This window comes from Schistocerca americana, chromosome X, assembly GCF_021461395.2.
Source record: "Schistocerca americana isolate TAMUIC-IGC-003095 chromosome X, iqSchAmer2.1, whole genome shotgun sequence".
NCBI classification, from domain to species: domain Eukaryota; kingdom Metazoa; phylum Arthropoda; class Insecta; order Orthoptera; family Acrididae; genus Schistocerca; species Schistocerca americana.
Window position 1 is genome coordinate 614,819,800 of NC_060130.1, and position 22,357 is coordinate 614,842,156.

Genomic DNA, 22,357 nt, shown 5'->3' on the forward strand with positions numbered 1-22,357 from the left:
TTTCAAGAAAATTGCACGTCTTCTAGTTTCTAATTACATAGGTGACATCTCTAGCAAGTTACTAAAACAATGTTACGAGTCACATCTGTAATTAAAATATGCTATTGTTAAGCCTCTGTACAAAAAAGGGGACACCACAGATATCAATAATTACTGGCCAGTATCCCTGCTTACAGCATTGTCAAAAATCGTCGAGAAAGTAATGTCTCAAGAGTGGCTACCCATCTCAGCAGTAATTGGATACTTAGTAAATCACAGTTTGGATTTCAAAAATACTGTTCTACTGAAACAACAATATACAATTTCGCTGCCTACATAATATAGTCTTTAAATCGTAGAATGTCACCAACAGGAATTTTTGTGACTTATCCAAAGCATTTGATTGTGTGAACCATGACATTATGTTACAGAAATTACAATTCTGTGGTATAAATGGAACATTGTATGAGTGGTTTAAGTCATATCTTCAGAACAGGAAGCAGTAAGTCTCATTATACCGTTTAAGTGACTTAAGGAAATTTCCCACTTCATCAGACTGTGTTGCAATTACGTTAGGTATTCCACAGGGTTCGATCATGGGCCTTTTCTGATCTTCATATATGTGAATGATCTATCTTCTTATCTCAAAGAAGAAGCTAAACTGACACTGTTTGCTGATGATACAAGCATCATTATTAATCCAGTAAAAGAAACTCCAATAGAAAATAATATAAGTAATGTCTTTGAAAAAGTTACTGTTTGGTTTTCTGTGAATGGGCTTCCTCCGAACTTTGAAAAAACGCAGTATATCCAATTTTCTACTGCAAGAAGTACTGTTCCTTCAATAAATGTAAAATATCAATAGAAGTCAAGTCAGTAGCCAGGGTAGAGAATACTAAGTTTTTGGGTGTACATGTAGATGAGAATCTTAATTGGAAAATTCATATTTTGGATCTCCTAAAGTGACTAGGTTCAGAAACTTTTACAATCATAATAACTGCTAATTTTGAGGATATAGAAATTAGCAAGCTAACATACTTTGCATACTTTCACTCTCTGATGTCATACAGAATAATATTTTGAGGTAACTCAACAGTTTGATAAAAAAATATTCACTACTCAAAAGAAAGTGGTTAGAATAATGTGTGGGGCTCATTGGAGCACATTTTATAGACATCTGTTTAAAAAATTAGGAATTCTTACAACAGCCTCACAGTACATTTACTCAGTAATGAAATTAGTTCTCAACAACATGGACCAGTTTAAAAACAACAGTGACATTCATGATTACAATACCAGAAGAAAGAAAGACTTACACTATCCTCTACTTAAGCTATCTTTGGCACAGAAAGGGGTAAAATAAGCTGCTGTAAAACTTTTCGATAAATCACCAGGTGAAATGAAATGTCTGACAGATAACAGTAATAGTTTTAAAAATAAACTGAAATCGTATCTCCATGACAATTCCTTCTATACCATAGTTGAATTCTTGAATAGGAGTAAATAAATCTACAGGTATAATATACGCATTTTGTGCCATTTAAGGGAATGGGGTAGGTGATAAAAAATTTAATCTAAAAAAAAAAATTGATTCATGTGTGCATTTCTTATGCACTTGACACCTTCCACATCGTAACGGTGACTGTGAGGTTGATCAATGGAACACATAACTAACTAACTAACTATCACACATAAAATTATGGTTTTCATTGCAAATACTCATTCTTAATTATCGATATTTTACACAATATGGTTAAAGATTGTTGAAGTTAAGAAAAAATTACACAATTAAATTTTTTTGAGGAAAATGAAAAATCAAATACTCGTCGTTTGAATATGCTCGTTGTTTTGTAGGGTAAATGTGGTTTCACATGAGCCAGAGTGATAAGCATTGTAGAAACATGGAAAACAATAATTTTCACGGCGTCGAGCACACCCTAAAAATCCTGCATTTTTACAGTTGTCATCTTAACACTGCAATCTGAAACCATTAGAACTGTTCTGAAGCCAAGTTAAGGGATAAGTACAATACTATGGTAGCTAAGATCGAGAGCATATTATGTTCATCTAAGAAGGGTATCGCCTGAGTTTTACCGTTATTTCCTTTATTCTTTATTTGTCTGAGGATCATTTATTACAATGATATTGGACACTTTCATTTTTACATAAATCTTGCATATACATAGCTATTTACAAAAAGGTAGTACATATACATATATTTTATAGAATATTCACAGAAAATGTCATTAAAGTACTTTATAAAAAATTTATACACACACATTATTTAAGTCTTTAATACTGTAAGGGCAAATATCGATCAGATGTCTTTATACATTGCAGTAAACTGTTGTACAGTGTGTGCCCAGCATTTGCAGGTTTATTGTCTGTTAATTTTAGCCTGCTTTCTTTTATTTATTTATTTATATAGTCCTTCAAATCCTACATGCATAGAATATATACAAGGATATTGGACATGGTTAGGTATTTACAAGATAAAATACAGTTTGTGTTGCAATCCTAAGAACTAGATATTGAAGTAATTTAGCAAAGATTCATACATACAACAAACATTACTGGCAACATACAAAGTAGAATATTCATAATGCATCTTTATTTTTGTTGTTTGGCTCTTATGTATTCTGTCAGACTGTAAAAGCAATGATCAATTAAATATGCCTTTACTTCAGCCTTAAAACTACAGAGTTTACCTGCTGATTTAATATGGGTAGGTAGGTTATTGAAAATCTTTATCCCAGTATGTAGTGTGCCTTTTTGGCACAATGATGTTCTCACCTGTTTCATATGAAGGTCAGATTTTTGCCTTGTATTGTGTGCATGTATATCTTCATTTATTAATTAGATATCTGGGTGTCTATCAACATATTGTTTGATGAAAACTGATGTTTTGTAGATAAAAATGCAAGGACGAGGAAGAGCTGACAGTTTTTTGAATATGGGTCTGCATGATTTCGTATTGTTTACCCCTTCAATAATTCTTAATATTCTCTTTTGCATCCTGAAAAGTTTAATATTTGTTGTTGCATTGCCCCAGAAGATTATGCCATATTTAATTACAGAATGCACATAGGAGTAGTATACATTTAACAGGCTGGCTTTGCTGCAACAATTTTTTAAGATCAGTATCATGTAACAGGTTTTGCTTAGTTTTCTTTGCAAATATTCAATGTGTACCTCCCATTTTGTGTTGTTCTGGAGCCAGAGTCCCAGAAATTTTGTGCTGTCAACACTTTCAAGAACTCTGTCGCTAAGTTCTATTTCTATGTTTGGGTGGTCCCTGCCTTTTACATTATAGAAGTTCAGTGGTACTGTCTTTTCTTTGTTTATAATTAGTTTGTTATAGCTGAACCACAGTTCTACACTGTTCATTGTGTGGATAGCAGAGTCTTTTAGTTTTTTCTTCTGTTTTACCACTAATAAGGAAGCTTGTATCGTCTGCAAATTGGAGGGTAGTTTGGCAATATCTGTTGCACATAAGATCATTGACATAGAGGAGAAACAGAATGGGTCCTAATACTGATCCTTGAGGGACGTCATATTTCACATTTTCATATCCTGAATAGTAGTAGCTGATTTTGTTATGGTCAGTATACTGCACTTCAACCACCTGTTTGCGACCACATAGGTATGTCTTGAGCCACTCATTGGATATACCTCTAATTCCTAATTGGACAATCTTCTGCTTGGGCACGGCCGCCAGTATGGCGGCCGTGGCTTGGGCATTATGGTCAGTGACGTCAAAAGCTTTAGATAAATCAATACATATGCCTGTCACGACATTCAAAGCTACACTCCTGGAAATTGAAATAAGAACACCGTGAATTCATTGTCCCAGGAAGAGGAAACTTTATTGACACATTCCTGGGGTCAGATACCTCACATGATCACACTGACAGAACCACAGGCACATAGACACAGGCAACAGAGCATGCACAATGTCGGCACTAGTACAGTGTATATCCACCTTTCGCAGCAATGCAGGCTGCTATTCTCCCATGGAGACGATCGTAGAGATGCTGGATGTAGTCCTGTGGAACGGCTTGCCATGCCATTTCCACCTGGCGCCTCAGTTGGACCAGCGTTCGTGCTGGACGTGCAGACCGCGTGAGACGACGCTTCATCCAGTCCCAAACATACTCAATGGGGGACAGATCCGGAGATCTTGCTGGCCAGGGTAGTTGACTTACACCTTCTAGAGCACGTTGGGTGGCACGGGATACATGCGGACGTGCATTGTCCTGTTGGAACAGCAAGTTCCCTTGCCGGTCTAGGAATGGTAGAACAATGGGTTCGATGACGGTTTGGATGTACCGTGCACTATTCAGTGTCCCCTCGACGATCACCAGTGGTGCACGGCCAGTGTAGGAGATCGCTCCCCACACCATGATGCCGGGTGTTGGCCCTGTGTGCCTCGGTCGTATGCAGTCCTGATTGTGGCGCTCACCTGCACGGCGCCAAACACGCATACGACCATCATTGGCACCAAGGCAGAAGCGACTCTCATCGCTGAAGACGACACGTCTCCATTCGTCCCTCCATTCACGCCTGTCGCGACACCACTGGAGGCGGGCTGCACGATGTTGGGGCGTGAGCGGAAGACGGCCTAACGGTGTGCGGGACCGTAGCCCAGCTTCATGGAGACGGTTGCGAATGGTCCTCGCCGATACCCCAGGAGCAACAGTGTCCCTAATTTGGTGGGAAGTGGCGGTGCGGTCCCCTACGGCACTGCGTAGGATCCTACGGTCTTGGCGTGCATCCGTGCGTCGCTGCGGTCCGGTCCCAGGTCGACGGGCACGTGCACCTTCCGCCGACCACTGGCGACAACATCGATGTACTGTGGAGACCTCACGCCCCACGTGTTGAGCAATTCGGCGGTACGTCCACCCGGCCTCCCGCATGCCCACTATACGCCCTCGCTCAAAGTCCGTCAACTGCACATACGGTTCACGTCCACGCTGTCGCGGCATGCTACCAGTGTTAAAGACTGCGATGGAGCTCCGTATGCCACGGAAAACTGGCTGACACTGACGGCGGCGGTGCACAAATGCTGCGCAGCTAGGGCCATTCGACGGCCAACACCGCGGTTCCTGGTGTGTCCGCTGTGCCGTGCGTGTGATCATTGCTTGTACAGCCCTCTCGCAGTGTCCGGAGCAAGTATGGTGGGTCTGACACACCGGTGTCAATGTGTTCTTTTTTCCATTTCCAGGAGTGTATATTGTTCTTTGCTCGTCTCTTTTTACTGCTTTACTGCAGCTGTTCACATCACTACAGGTTAGTTGGATCATTTGCCTGGTCAGTGCTGTCCAAGTTAAATGCGTCGGCAAAGATGTTGCCCCGCATAATCGCCGAGTCGATGTGTGCGTCACGCGCAGCATTAAACGTATCCTCATTATACTAGACTACACGAGACAGCTTGGCTTCAGCTCCAAGTGAAACGAAATCCCAATGAGGTTCCATAATACGCGGAAGAATACATTGCCTAATGTTTACATGAGGTTTATTCTTATGATGAACGGAGTATAGTTGACCCCAAGAACCATATGTTACAGAAGATACACAACACTTACTTTACCTCAAATGTGTGTCCACATAATATTTTGTGGGGGACTGATGACCTTCGCTGTTTAGTCCCCCTTAAACATCCAACAACCACCACCACCATAATATTTTGTTACGGTAGATTACTTTGATACCTAACATTTAAGCGTATTTCATTAGTATACACAAAGTACATCTTCCTGTATTGTTAATATATCACCTTTTTTATTTGTCTATTATAAATTACATCTCTATATGATTAAATCCAACTTACCTACTAAGACAGGAAATGGACCTTCAAAATAATCTCAAGAGATATTTTTGTATACCAATGACGCTAAGTTGACACTCAAAATTAAAAGATAGAACTGAGACCTTCCTGTTGGATATGAACACATAATTAACAACAACAAAAATGCTACTGGCCATTTATTTAAAAAGAGTCAACTTTGATGCCATCTATAACAGTATCTGCCTAGATAACTTTACATCTGATCATGTTACTCGATTTCTTGCATTACCATTCATTTTTATTTTTTAATGCCAACTGGCATAATTAAAGCTTAAGTAAACATGTTTCGGAAGCTCCATTTGTGAATACTAGATGAATTGGAAGAACCTCGGAAAATTACCCTCGGATTGCCTTGTAGAACTGATTCTTAATTGCCAGCGGCCGAAGCAAGATGGTCTTCATCTACTTCCTCTCCTTCTTCCTTCTCTTCTGTCGTCGCTGTACAGGATCGGCGTTATTATATGGGTTTTAAAAATGTTAGCGACGGTTAGAGGCCGGACGGCAGGAATTTGTGTATTGCATCTGTCTGCGTCTGGAGCAAACCTCATGTTCAAGTGTAAGTGCTGTAAATGTCTTCGAAACCTTCACACCCGACTTCTAAAACACTTACACGACTCGTAAATTCTTGTTTTACTCATAGGTGACTCATCAAAAGCAACATTCAATACAAATTCTCTGATCAGTTCTTAAACTACAGAATGAAGACAGGAAATTAATGATAACAATATCACTGAATGATCGTTTTGAAAACAAACTTAACCATTCGTTTCTTGGGTATGGTACTCCTGTTTTTGCACTACTTGCACACAACAGCCTGAACCAGGACTTCCTAGTTCTAGACCAGCGGAAGTCGGTAGATGTCTATTTACTTCGGCCTGCCAATGCTCTGATAAATCACTAAAATGACTACGGTACAGCTGGCATTAGCCAAACAAAGATTGTGATCGGATTCACTCGTAGCTTAGCATAATGCACAATATGATGCAACAAGCAGTACCAGCAGTGCGTGAAGAAAAATACGGCTGGTTGTCGTCCCACCCCCCCTTCACCACCTCCACCCACTGTGGCCCACCCCATGGCTGCCAGTGTTATACCAGCACTAGACAAAGTGGAGCTTGTTGCCTCCACACCACACCTCTGTCCGTGGTAGCCTATGTGCTGCCTTCACTCTCCCTGCAGACTCGACTGTAGATGATTAGGAAACAGCTTGGCATTTGTTAAGGCTGATGAGTTGTGGCATGCCAGTCTCCCCATGACAAGATGTTTTCAGTGTGTGAGAGATCTGGAGAACTTAAAGGCAAGGGCAACAGTCGAATTTCCTCTGTGCCAAGGTAGATAACTACATTATAAACAGCATGTCACAGAGTCCACAAAGAAGAGCACAAGCACAGATATTAACCCATGAAATCAAATGACTACTGTAGAAATTACCAGCCATGTGGTTTTGTGTACTCAGTGGCACCCGTACTGGCGCGGTAGCTGCTGCACTCCCATATAACGATGATGAATGCAATTTGACAACATTCCTTCACCTCGAAGCCTCCATACACAGATGTGCCTATTGTGGTGTTGTATACAGAACTGGGACTCGTATGAAAAGATGACAGGAATAATAAACTGCAGTCTTGAAGCGCCTCAATCTGGCCACTGTCAAATTCCAACACATACTGCTAGGAATATCACCATAGAGGCGTATACCACAGTCTTCTCATAAACAATGGACATTCAAATACTATTTCTGAACGAAAAATGTAATCTTTCCTTATGTAGAGAATTAGATGGCATTACTCCTATCTACTATGCATAGTTGAACTGAAATTATAATCACTTGTATGCAGTAGTACATGTTATGCAATTTTGACATGTGTCACATTTTGTCTCCTCGGTATTGCAATTTTAATGGTCAGCAGTGTCCTTGCTCTGTTAGGTGCTGTCCCCAGTCAGTTTTTGGTTTGAGGTGCAGGGTGCCAAAACTACCAGGTAGTTATAATTAAAGTGCAGCAACTCACAGAGGTCTGCTGTGGGCTGTAATTACTGTACAACATCAAAACTTGGTAGATATGCAAATGTATTAATGCAGAGCCAATTTACTCTGGAAAAAAATTAGTTCCAATTTTGAATATCAGATGCAAATCTGGCGCTGTATAGCATCTTGTCAACATTTCTCGTGCTGATACTAAACAAACTGTGTAAGTGGTCCTTCATAACAAAATCAAGATTATGTCTTTCTGACTTATTTGATCTTTTCTGCCCATGTCTCATTACTAATTCATTTTTCTTGCACTGACAAAGACAGATTTGCATCTGGTAGCTAAAATTGGAAATAATTTTTTTCCAGCATAAATCAGTTGCGCATTAATGCATTAGAATACCTACCAAGTTTTGTTGCCATATGGCAATTAAAGCCCTCACTGAATCTCTGTGAGTAATGCACTTTAATTACTACTTACCCAATTTAGCACATCATAACATGGTAACTAATTACCTACCTTATGAGTAACAAACTTGGTAGCATTAGTTTCAAGGACATGGATAAGAGAAATAATGCAGAATCAATACAACTGAAACACTTTTGATGTGCTGCAATGGTACATCATACCATCACATACCGGTACCATTACTGCTACAAAAGGGGCTCAATATGGCCCCCATCAGTGCCCAGAAGATTCTGAAAGTGCAGGATTGCATTCTGCACAGCAGAATGAAGCATGTCTGTGGGTATGCCAGCTACCTCTCTTGATACGCTGCGCTTGAGATCAGCACATGTGTGAATGTTCCCCTGTCCTTTAGGTAGCCCCAAAATCAGAAATCACAGGAAATGAGATCAGGTGATCATGCCAGCCAAGCATTTGGAAATGATCAGCTGATAATTTTATCATATCCAAATGTGTTTCAGAGAAGCGGGTGAACTTCACAAGTGATGTGCATTGGGACCCTATCTTGCATAAAAAATATTGAGTTCAATGTGTCTCTCTCTTGTAGTGCAGGTATGATGTGCTGGTGAAGCATATCACAGTAATGCTGGCCTGTCACACTGCACGTCTCTGGTCCTTGAGCACCAACCTGTTCAAAAAAGAAGGGTCCAATGATGGACGTAACTGTGAAGCCACGCCATATGGTGACATTTGCACCGTACAGAGGAACTTCATTCGCAGTGACTGAAGGTGAAGATCCCCACACTCGGCAATTCTGTGTGTTCACCTCGCCCATCTAAGAAAAATGGGCATCATATGTCCATAAGATGGTCCAGGGCCAGCACTCGTCAACTTCAATCCAAGTGAGAAAGTGGAGAGTGAAGTCAACATGTCGTTGTGAGTCCTTTGGTGCATGTTGCTGTACAATATGGATCTTGTACGGATACCATTTGAGAATGGTTCAAATTTATCACCATGTATAGAAACTTACAAGAAACTGGGTCATTGGATTCTCAGAGAACTGGCCAAGGTTTTCAGCAAAGAACTGTTCACACAGTAAAATTTGAAGAGACGGTGCCAGGTTGTGTGTGAGAAGATTTATTCATAAGCATCTGACAACCATGAAGTACTTTCTGAAGAATCATAGACAGAACGTGTTAGCAATAGGCCAAAGGATTTTGAACCCAAAGAGCAGTTCTGACAATAGATGATATTGTAAGGTGTGCAGTGCCACTGGTGGTCATCCGTTTGATGAGTTTCTGCGAGCTTAAGATGTCAAAAGTTGTTCAATCATTGAAAAACTAGATAATGTTGCTTTTTTCTTACTATTAGTTTCGTCTCTCAAAGTAAGCAGTTGAGGCTCCTTCTGTCATATTTGGAGTTACTACTCACCTGTGAAGTAGTTGGAAACATCAAAAGTGACACAGAGACTGTGACTGTGACATGGACGTGGTAGAATTTGCATCACGTTAATGTATTCTTGTCACATGTTGGGTGCTTTGAGACAACAACCTAAAGACAGAAGTTCAATTTTTACCTTTCGGCAAAGCTATAATTTTGAAACATTGGCTTTGGTAGATATTTACTGAGGCTCTAAATCACTTGTGTGTAGTTATCTGCACAGTTCTTTATGACAGTTCTTTTACAATTTTTGACTATTGCTGGGCGGCCGGTGTGGCCGAGCGGTTCTAGGCGCTTCAGTCTGGAACCGCGCGACCGCTACGGTTGCAGGTTCGAATCCTGCCTTGGGCATGGATGTGTGTGGTGTCATTTGGTTAGTTAGGTTTAAGTAGTTCTAAGTCTAGGGGACTGATGACCTCAGATGTTAAGTCCCATAGTGCTCAGAGCCATTTGAACCCCTTTTTTTTTTTTTTTTTTTTTTTTTTTTTTTTTTTTTTTTTTTTTTTTTTTTTTTTTTTTTTACTATTGCTGGGAGCTGATGTCTGTCTGCAGTTACTCTCTGCAAGTGACTTCTCATAAAGAGTGTGTACTGTCATCACACATTGCTGTTTATACACACACTTTTGTAAATAGGGTTCAACTACAAGATCTTTTAATATCTTGTCTAACAGAGAATCCAAATAATCAGCCGCTTTGCTTCATGTACATCTGGCCACCTATATGGACAAATATGTACTATACTGTCTATGATATTGCAGACAACCTTGTTCACTGGAGTAAAAAATGGTAGTCGAAGTACATGAATGATCAGTGTTAGCAGATTTCACAGGAATTTTGTTCCATTATTTTAATAATGCTGAGTGTGGGGATCTCCACCTCCAGTCACTGCAAATAAGATGTAGACACCAATTTTTCAGTTTATTTCTCTTCTTTTCTTAAAGCAGTCACAAAAATGGTGTTATATTCTTTCTCATTTCCGCACTTAAAACTTATCGTGGATCATCAAGAAACTACAGGTTGTTATGACTGCATGCCTTTATTTCATTAAAATGTGCTCTTTATGCCAGGACTTGTAGTCTAATGGGTTCTGTGACAATAATGTGTTGTTATGAAATGCTCTCTGACTTCACAGGTTAAATATTTGTTGTATTATAACTTCATTATATTATGTACATGATTTTGACATTTCTAAAATGTTTGCAGATCCGAGGACTAGCAAATGGTTCCTAATGTCAAGCCCATTCCCTACTGCTGCAATCTGTCTCACATATGTATATATTGTAAAAGTACTTGGCCCAAGACTTATGGAAAATCGTAAACCATTCGAGCTAAAAAATCTACTGATTGCATACAACTTTTTCCAAGTTATATTCAGTGCATGGCTTTTTTACGAGGTAAGTAATAGTACACAAACATTCCAGCATACCATGTTTGAAGAGCATGTGTGTTGTAAGTTCATAGTTTAAATGAAATATCGGAAAACCACACACACAAACAGATATACAGGGTGTTACAAAAAGGTACGGCTAAACTTTCATCAAACATTCCTCACACACAAAGAAAGAAAATATGTTACATGGATACGTGTCCGGAAACGCTTACTTTCCATGTTAGAGCTCATTTTATTACTTCTCTTGAAATCACATTAATCATGGAATGGAAACAGACAGCAACAGAACGTACTATCGTGACTTCGAACACTTTGTTACAGGAAATGTTCAAAATGTCCTCCCTTAGCGAGGATACATGCATCCACCCTCCGTCGCATGGAATCCCTGATGCACTGATGCAGACCTGGAGAATGGCGTATTGTATCACAGCCGTCCACAATACGAGCACGAAGGGTCTCTACATTTGGTACCGGGGTTGCGTAGACAAGAGCTTTCAAATGCCCCCATAAATGAAAGTCAAGAGGGCTGAGGTCACAAGAGCGTGGAGGCCACAGAATTGGTCCGCCTCTACCAATCCATCGGTCACCGAATCTGTTGTTGAGAAGCATACAAACACTTCGACTGAAATGTGCAGGAGCTCCATCGTGCATGAACCACATATTGTGTCGTACTTGTAAAGGTTCTAGCAGCACAGGGAGAGTATCCCGTATGAAATCATGATAACGTGCTCCATTGAGCTTAGGTGGAAGAACATGGGGCCCAACAAGACATCACCAACAATGCCTGCCCAAACGCTCACAGAAAATCTGTGTTGAATACGTGATTGCACAATTGTGTGCGGATTCTCGTCAGCCCACACATGTTGATTGTGAAAATTTACAATTTGATCACGTTGGAATGAAGCCTCATCCGTAAAGAGAACATTTGCACTGAAATGAGGATTGACACATTGTTGGATGAACCATTCGCAAAAGTGTACCCGTGGAGGCCCATCAGCTGCTGATAGTGCCTGCACACGCTGTACACTGTACGGAAACAACTGGTTCTCCCGTAGCACTGTCCATACAGTGACGCGGTCAACGTTACCTTGTACAGCAGCAACTTCTCTGACGCTGACATTAGGGTTATCGTCAACTGCACAAAGAACTGCCCCGTCCATTGCAGGTGTCCTCGTCGTTCTAGGTCTTCCCCAGTCTCGAGTCATAGGCTGGAATGTTCCATGCTCCCTAAGACGCCGATCAATTGCTTCGAACGTCTTCCTGCCGGGACACCCTCATTCTGCAAATCTGTCTCGATACAAACATACCGCGCCACGGCTATTGCCCCGTGCTAATCCATACATCAAATGGGCATCTGCCAACTCCGCATTTGTAAACGTTGCACTGATGGCAAAACCACGTTCGTGATGAGTCGCATGTCAACACAAGCACCAAAGTCAACATTACCTTCCTTCAATTGGGCCAACTGGCGGTGAATCGAGGAAGTACAGTCCATACTGACGAAACTAAAGTGAGCTCTAACATGGAAATTAAGCGTTTCCGGACACGTGTCCACATAACATCTTTTCTTTATTTGTGTTTGAGGAATTTTTCCTGAAAGTTTGGCCGTACCTTTTTGTAACACCCTGTATACAATGTTAATAGTTGCATACTGAGCATGTAAATGTATGAAGCATACAACTTGCCTCCCTTAAACTAAGTAAGAAATATTTTGACTAGTCTTCAAGTTACAGCAGAGCACCATTATCAGTGAATGTAATATGGGCAGTCCTATTTGGAAGGTCTTTCGGAGTATGTGAGGCTAGAGTAGCCTTATAGTGTGTTAGTCAAGTTTCCCTTCAAATACACACAGAACGCAATACATTTTCTGATCATCAGAACAGCAGTGCAGCCTGATGATATGAAAGTCATTTGAAAAGTATAAATAATAAATAAAGATGGGAAATTTAGTCATCAGCACTATATGAGACAGATTATCTTTTTAGTAACATGTCCACATGAGTTCATGTGAAACTGTTTTACCAAGCTGTGGTAATACTGCTTAGTAATAATCAGATAATAATAGTAAGCAGTGATATAGCTGAATCTTTGTACAATTATCTTTGCACAATTATCTACAGAAGTAAATTGTATAAGAATTTCCTATTTCTGTGATGAAACACCTGCTGTTACTCTGTCAGTATAGCTAATTCCTCAAATAATTATCAAACACGACATGGTGGTCCCTCATATAGCCATCTGTTGAAAGATGTCAATTAAGTTTGAACTATTGCATCAAACAAGCTTCAAATAATTTGAATACAGGTGTATGCACTGTCAGCCAAATTAATAAACAAATTCTTTTAATCACAGAGTTATGGGGAGATGGTAAGGGGGGGGGGGGGGGGTTGGAGGGGGGGAGGCTAATATGGATGTCACATGTTATCAGAAGTGAAGTGAATGTATTTTAAGTCCCTCAGACTGATCTCCTTTTCAGAATAAGTAAAGTAGCTGAATTTGACATACCAGTTCCAGCATTGCCTGAAAGTGGGTATTGCTGAACAGAATAAAGGCATTATTTCTTAACCTCTGTAAATAATGTTACTACAGATTGGAAGACCATTCTTTCATGGGAACATACTACAATTTAAGTAAAATGAAAAAAAAGTGTATGGAATGACTTGCAAAAACCTAATTACAGCTTATGGGTGAAGGTTAAAAATCACTTACACTTGTAAATAGGATTTTGGACAAGCACTGTAAATAAACATGCACAGAATAAGTGAAATGTCTTATTTTAGTACAGTATTCTGTCCTCCGGTGATGAACTTCAACTACAAAATAATCTTTCTCTCTTTAAACTGTTTCTGCACTTAACTGGTGCTTAGCTTTCTCTCCACTTCCTGATTCAGTTGTAATGTTGTGTGAAAGTGAAGGATGAACTGTGCAACTGCTTTGAAAATGTTGATTTACTTGTTGTACATATAAATTTCAAGAAATTGGTTTTAATTTAATTTTTTCCTTAGATTTAAGTAACTTATTCAAAATACAGTTTCTTGTTTCATTTACAAAATCAGATTTTTCTTTAAAACAGATTTTTAATCAAGATACATTAGCTGAGTGATGTGTTATTTCATAATAATACATTTTGTTGTTGCACAGAATCCTTATATGATGCAAAGCTTTAGTATATTAATGTACATGTTTCAAATATATGAAATGTTAAAACTTTGAAATAATTCTACCCTCTTTTATTTTGTTCTTCCTTGAGTTAAGTATAAAATTTTCTTCTTCTGCATTTCATGCTTTGAGTGTTTGCTACCAGCACAGCTTGCTTTTTAGTTCAGCTGTTTGTCACCTTTTCAGTTTTTCATGAAATGGCAAATATAATTTGTCTATTGCTTCTAAATGTTTTTGATTTATATTAAAATTCCTCTACTGAGCAGAGAAAAAACTAATAGAGACTGTTACTATTGTTACTAAACTTTGTGTTTCAGTGTATTTAACAAGCTTAGTTTATTGTTCAGTACTTTCTTGGCTCTCCAAATCATTCAGTATTGCTACAGAGTTGTAAATGATTAGTAGTAAAAAGGGTTACCTAACTTACATTTTCCTGAATTTACATGAGTCTGTTCTGTACCTAAGGTAATTAATTTCATAAAACAAAGTGGAAGAGATGATCTGAACAGCTACTATGATAAATGCTAATTTCAGTGTTGTTTTGTTTTTAGTTTGCTTTTTGTGTGTTGACATTCTATAATAATTTTTATACAAAAAAACTCCAGAAAGATGATGAATGGTTCACAGAACAATAAACCCTTATCATTATTTTTATAGAAAGAAAATTGGAACATACTATATCGTTGAAGTATATTGACTATGAGAACATAGGTGATATGAAGATAACAATCTGGAAATATATGACTTCATTCCAGTAGCAATGGAGAAAGTAACACATTGCAGTTTACATCTATATCTGCATTCCAGTGCATACTTATGACTTTGAAGCCAAATGCCCCTGAAACAACAACAGCAGTGCTTCAATTGTGTTCAAATATAAAATTTCATGAACTAGAAATTAATGTGACAAACTGAAGAATAATAACTGCAGAAGATTTTTAATGGCAGCAGACACCATTATACCACTGTATCACACTAGAAAATTATTATTGGAAAAGTTAATCGAAGGGCAGAGAACCATGTGTGACACTATGGCAGTGAAACTAGACTTTGTGTTACCTGAAGTGATAGTGAATGAATGAAAATAAATACCCAGTTTTATATATACATTCTGCACAAAAGATGAGATTATATAACTCCCAGCCTACTGCATTCCATTTACCATCTATATAACTGCACTCTTCAGGCTACCACATTGCTGTAATCCATCCTTGGAATACATATTTTCATTATTTCATCATTTTAACAGCGAGAGAGTATTTGTCTCATGAGAACTGGGAAAACTCAATGTTGTTAAATAAAGTCAAAAGATTCAGGAATATGCTGTCTAGTCACTGTCTAAAATTTTGGATTTTTGCTGTCGGAGATACTTTGCAAATCTTCCATGAACAGTGAAACTTTCTTGACCAGAAAGTATGACTATTCCTTGATGAAAACATCACGTGTTTATTTAAACACCTGAAAGAACAATTATTCAGTGAGTTACTTAAAAATATTATCTGAATTAGGTCTACATGTGAATGTATTGTTGAACTTTTTGATGCAGAGACAGCATGTTAATGAATTAATGAAACTAAAGTTTCATCCATGCTACAGTTAAACAGCAGCCATAATACATAACTTTTCTAATATTTAACACTATGGTATTTTTTCATCTTCCTGCAGCATAAGGCAAAAATAATGAAGATAATAGACTGGCTGATGACAAATTATTTTGCATAGATATAACATACATCACTGTACAAATTAACTACAATTTGGTCAGAAGACATCAAAAGAACAAACAAATATCTGTTCAGATTGCCTTAATATTATCATTATGACCAAATTTCAAAGGGTTAACTCTTGGTATCAATATCCATATGTACATAAACAAGTGTGAAATTTTATTGAAGTAAATATATCAGTAAATGCAGAAGGGTAGGTCTTGATGTCAATGTACATATCTAGAAATACACATGTGAAATTCTATCAAAATTAATATGTGAGTAATGAAAACTCTCCAGGAGAAGGCACTTCTTCATTCTGTGGGGAAACAGTGCACATAGAGTAGCTTTCGGTGAATGGAATTTAACAGCTTGTTTCTCTCAGTGTCTCATGAGTGGATGGCTGACTGAATACAGCTTCCGGTGCCAGCCTATCGACTACTCCGACAACCCTTTAGCTGTCAGGGTGAGTCACTGTGCCCACTCTGTAAACTTATGATACTGCCTGGAATTTCAGTCTAGGAAGTATAGGTACATACAGCTATGTACCTTTTTCTTCTTTGGAAATTTTAACAATATTCAAATTTTAAATAAGCCTAATTTTAACTCGTTTAAAGCAAAATCTGAAACTGCATACTCAAAATAAATACGACATGTGCTGGTATAATACTTCTGTATAAAAAGTTAGTATATATTTTCTCTAACTTCAAATTTTAAAAAAAAGTAGCTTGTGATTCCTCCAGGTGATGGTATTTTAGCAGAATTTTGATGAAAAATTGCTTATCCTGTCTTTGAGAGATGAAACTAAGTGTTCTCCTAATGGAATATACATTCCATGTTCCATGAATGCAGTGAAATGCTGTTAAAGACACTGCAAAAACATCATCACATGGTGGATCAATCACATGTCACTTCAGTTATTTTTAACAACTCTTTTCTGTACATATATACATTCGAGATAAATTGTGGATATTTACTTTTTCACTGAATTTTGTCATTATAAAATATTTTTAATGTAAAATTTTCTTCTTTTCTGTTGCTAAAACGTAGTTGCTGTAAATCTGCCAAACTGAAAATGCTAAATTATTTTCCCCTATGATATCATTTTTCCATTGACTCATCAGTATCTCATTACTACATTACCACTTTGTATGTACTTTGTTTGCTTAACGGTAAATGCTTGACTCGCATGAGGTGTTTGTTGTGGAGGAATTGGGGTGTGTATAGATGTCATTTATTAACTGTGATTGAACATTAACACTGAAGCCTTTTACCGCATGATACTAATGGCTTAATTAACAACATACGTGAGTGCTGTGTATCTGTGTTTCTAGAATGTGAGCTTCTCCCTGAAGAGTAATTATCACTGCATTGCTGGCTAGATGTTTAGATGAATCTATTATGTGTAACTCAGTTTCATTGCTGTCTGAAGTATTCTGAGGAAACAAGAATTGGTGTTTACTTCCTGCAGACTGTGCTATTGGTCAAAGGTACAGGGACAATTACAACAAACCTCTTATTTTTATAGATAAGCCATAACTTATATTACCTGTGCATGGTTTAGGAATCTGTTGGAACAGTATCAGGAGAAAATGTAACAGAATCTTCACACAATGTATCCAATGGTCAGTTCATCTAACTTTCCTAGAGATATTAATATGATACTGGTAGGTCATGTGGAATACAAATAATGGAAGGAGTGAAGGTATCCACTCACTGTGTACTAGAGGCACGGAATAGTTGACATACGTAGAAACAAGATTAAAAACATTGCTTTGTTTTTGGTTAAGTTCTTGGGCCATGTCCTTTTCAAAGGAACTGCCCAGGCATTTGCCTTTAGTAATTTACAGAAACCATGAGAAACCTAAATCTGGATAGCCAGACAGGGATTTGAAGTGCCAGTCCCTCAAATAGGAGTCCAGTACTCACCACTGTGACAGAATTGGGGATATGAAATTTGGTAAAGATGGCATATAAGGAACAGAAGGGGCTTGGAAAGCAAATATAGTGGATTAAGGATGAACATTGACTTTATCAGAGCAGGCTAGAGACAAGTTCCTGTATCACATATCATCACATAGTTATACTGCTACTACAATCACCACACAACTGCCATCCGTAGGCCTATTATCTTTATGTAAACTCCACACATGATATAAATGATTCTTTCTAGTAAAACTAAGCTCCCAAATGCAGCGTGTCTCCCTTTATGCTAATATTTTGTTCCACTCTAAAGCTGAGGTCACACATATATTCATTGAGGAATCACCTGATAATGATACTTGATTTGTCATCACAATAAAATGAAAATAAATAGCTAAAAATATTCACGCATCCTAAACATATAAGTATGCATTGTAAGGATAGGATAGATGGTCTGCCATGGCTTCGATGAAGAAATCGTCGTGGCATTTACCTAAAATGATTTAGGAAAATTACAGAAAAATTAAATCAGGATGGCCGGACAGAGCAAACTCTAATCTCCATAATATGAGGTCAGCATCTTAACAACAGCACTGCCTCATTTGCTTGGTCCCTGTTGTATGATTACACTGAGGTGACAAAAGTTATGGGACAGTGATTTCCACATACACAGATGGTGGTTGTATCGCTTTCACAAAGTATGAAAGGGCAGTGCATTAGTAGAGCTGTCATTTGTACTTGGGTGATTTATATGAAAAAGGATTCCAACATTATTATGGCTGCATAACAACAATTAACAGACTTTGAACACAAAATGGTAGTTGGAGATAGATCCATGGGGAATTCCATTTCAGATATCGTTAGGAAATTCAGTATTCTGAGATTCACAGTTTCAAGAGTATGCTGAGAATACCAAATTTCAGGCATTACCTCTCACTGACAATGCACTGACTGACAGCCTTCACTTAACGGCGGAGAGCAGCAGCGATTTTGAAGAGTTGTCAGTGCTAACAGACTAGCAACACTGCTTGAAATAACCACAGAAAAAATGTGGGATGTATGACAAATTTGTCCATTATAATAGTGCAGAGAAATTTGGTCTTAATGGTCTATGGTAGCAGACAACCTGTCTTTGATAAAAGCACGTCACCTACAGTACCTATCATGACCTTGTAACCACATTGGTTGGACCCTAGATGACAGGAAAACTGTGGCCTGATCAGATGAATCCTAGATTCAGCTGGTAAGAGCTGATGGCAGGGTTCAAGTGTGGTGCAGACCACATGAAGCCATGGACCCAAGTTGTCAATGAGGCACTGTACAGGCTGGTGATGACTCACTGATGGTGAGGGCTATGTTTACCTGGAATGGACTGGGTCTTCTGGTCCAAGTGCACCATCCATTGACTGGAAATTGTTATGTTCAGCTATTTGGAGTCCATTTGCAGCCATTCATGCACTTCATGTTCCTTAACGAAGATGGAGTTTTTATGGATAACAATGCACCATGCCTTCAGGCCACTATTGTTCATTGAAGAACATTGCGGATAGTTTGAGCAAATGTTTTGGCCACCCAGATATCCTGACATGAATCACACTGAACATGTATAGGACATAATCAAGAGGTCAGTTCATGCACAAAATACATCACTGGCAACACTTCTGCAATTATGGATGGTTATAGAGACACCATGGCTCAATATTCCTGGAGAGGACTTCCAGCAACTTGTTGAGTCCATGCCACATTTAGTTCCTGCACCATGCCTGGCAAAACGAGGTCCAACAGGATATTAGAGGGTATCCCATGACTTTTGTTCCCTCACTGTATGTCTTTGCATTGCAAAAAACTTGTATTTTCCCCTTTCATGTAGACAGTGGCATATAATATTTTGTGTAGGACACCATATCTGACTGGGTACATTTTTCTATTCTTATTTTTAAAAATTAGTTTCAGTCAGTTGAACTATATTTTTTTATGATTTCTCTAAATCACAGCTCTGTAGCATCCATAGCCTTGAGCTGGTATAGGAGAGGAAAAAATGATGACATGTGCAGTACAGTTTTGATCCCCTCATTATGTCCCCTTATCCAGGATTAAATTCTGAACTTCTCACAACTGTACTGTAAAATAAGAACTTTTTTAAATGAAGATAATAACTGTTGGCATAGACGACTATTCATTCTTCATGTACCCCATTTGTGAATGGAACATGGCAAATGCTTAAGATTTGGAAAAGTAGTAAGCACCCTTTAACACTAATGTTATAGAGGTTTGAAGAGTGTGGATGGAGATATAGACACACAAATATAGTGAATGCCTTAGTGCCATTTGAGAAGACGAAGTTATATGTGATACTGTATTAGATTTTACCCTTCTTTCTTTTTTACATTCATTCATGCAGACATCAGCAGAACACTGCTCTTCACAAGTACTGTACTCTTTAATGTTATCTGAAGCATATAGTCACACATTTGACACATCTTACACACAAGCAGAAAACAATACAAAAATAAAACACTTAGGACCTTGCTATGCACTGGACTCGCATTCGGGAGGACGACGGTTCAATCCCGCGTCCGGCCATCCTGATTTAGGTTTTCGTGCTTTCCCTAAATCGCTCCAGGCAAATGCCAGGATGGTTCCTTTCAAAGGGCACGGCCGACTTCCTTCCCCGTCCTTCCCTAATCCGATGAGACAGATGACCTCGCTGTCTGGTCTCCTTCCCCAAAAACAACCAACCAACCAACCTTGCTACGAGTGCAGTGTTAGGATACTGACCACACAACTTGGTCATTAAGTACATGAGCTTCCTTTTGGCTTTTGTGCTCATCATCTAAATATATTTGTACATCAATTTCAGTTGCATTTCTGGTCTTGCTGGTGTACATTTCCTCTGGTATGAGGAAAGTGTACAAATTGTTAATCTTTCTGAATAGCCGTAAGCTACGATTTTCATCTAAATTGTGCAATTCTCCCAGTACTGGTGAAAATTTATGGTACACCTAGAGTGATGTGCAATAATTTTTCACCATGTTGTTTATTTGTTTGCATTTTAATCAATATAAAAACCAGAGAGATTCATAATAGCTGGAGCAGCACTTCAATTGACTAGTTCCAAAATCACTCGTAATGGATTTTGGGTAGTAACAGATTTATTCTCAGATTTTTAAGCTTTTTGTTTATGGAATTTAAAAAGGTGCGTCTTGGGGGCACTAAATTTGTGAATAACTTTTTTATAATGAATATTGTCATAATAAATATTGCTTTTAATTATAGTCTTTAAAATACTGTGACTAAAAAAAATTACTTTCGTAGTGATGACTATTCCAGTCGGAATGTCAATGAATATCAGTTGCTGAATTTATTCTAATCATCTGAAACTGACAGAAATGAGTAATTTTTTACCATATTAACAAACTTTTCTGCAAGTATAATACTACTGTTTATTTGTGTATATTTTTGAGGAAAACATGACAAATAAGTGAAAGTTGTAACACCATACACGTTAATGCTGAATTTTTACATAACATAGAAATTATACATTTTGACTTGTGTAAGCTAAATAAAACAATTCAAATTATGTTACTCTGGAAGAAACAGAAGGAATACTTTCAATATGCTTTATCAAAATACTCATAAATATATGTTTGCAAAAGATGCATGTTTATGTGGTTGTAGTAATGAATTTGTAGTTTGCTGTCCAGTTTTGTTAATGTAGTTGATATTCATATCTAACATGGTGAAAGAACAGTGTTATTATCATTGCTTTACCAAAGTGTAACCAGAAAATGGTACAGTAACTAAAATGAATAAAGATAGATAAAGGAGCCATGCTTATCATAAGTTAAATTCTATGTAGACACATATATAGATAGTGTTAAACATTCAGTTTTTGGAACTATGATTTCATCCTTCATAAATGTAAGACATAAACAAAGTAAGGAAAAGTATATGAATTCTATAAAGAAATACCATACTACTTTCTGCAATACCTCTTAGCTAACATTAGGCTCCTCAACTCCTCTTTCTTCCTCAAATTTCTGTTACATAAATCCTGACATGCCTCCTATGGCAAAGTTGTCTTCTAGCTGCTGTGTTTTTTCCTCATTTTTCTTTTTTGACACCTTGTGTATCATATGTTTGTATTCATTTTGTCCTACATTTACATCACTTCTCACTGTTTTTGTGACCTTCTTATTTCCTAAATCAATTACTTGCTTCTTCAGCCACAATTGCTTTATTTTTGTTTTCACTTTCCCCTTTTACCTCTTTTTTTCATAGTTCCCATTTTGTGTTATTCTAAGCTTTTCCTGTTTGTGACAGTCACCTCTTGAACAGACAGTTACCTCCTTCATATTTTCTGTGTAGGTTTGTCTACACACTATTTCTTTACTGTGTTCATTTATTATTGGACAAATGTCACTGTGTTTATCGTGACCTTTGGTTCATATCAACTGCCTTTCCTGTATAAAAGGGAAAAGTTCAAATTTCAGTTTTCATGCTTACACCTGTCAAAAGAATTGAGCTAATTTATCAC

At 38.1% G+C, this 22,357-nt stretch overlaps 1 protein-coding gene across 1 annotated transcript in view; it reads left to right on the forward strand.

Annotated features, from left to right (window-relative positions):
- Window positions 1-22,357, forward strand: part of LOC124556204 (elongation of very long chain fatty acids protein AAEL008004) — a 312,294-nt gene that overhangs the window by 270,778 nt on the left and 19,159 nt on the right. The window contains exons 5-6 of the mRNA XM_047130194.1: window positions 10,846-11,036; window positions 16,283-16,363. Of these exons, the coding sequence (XP_046986150.1) occupies window positions 10,846-11,036; window positions 16,283-16,363 (272 nt within the window). The remainder of the gene's footprint in view (window positions 1-10,845; window positions 11,037-16,282; window positions 16,364-22,357) is intronic.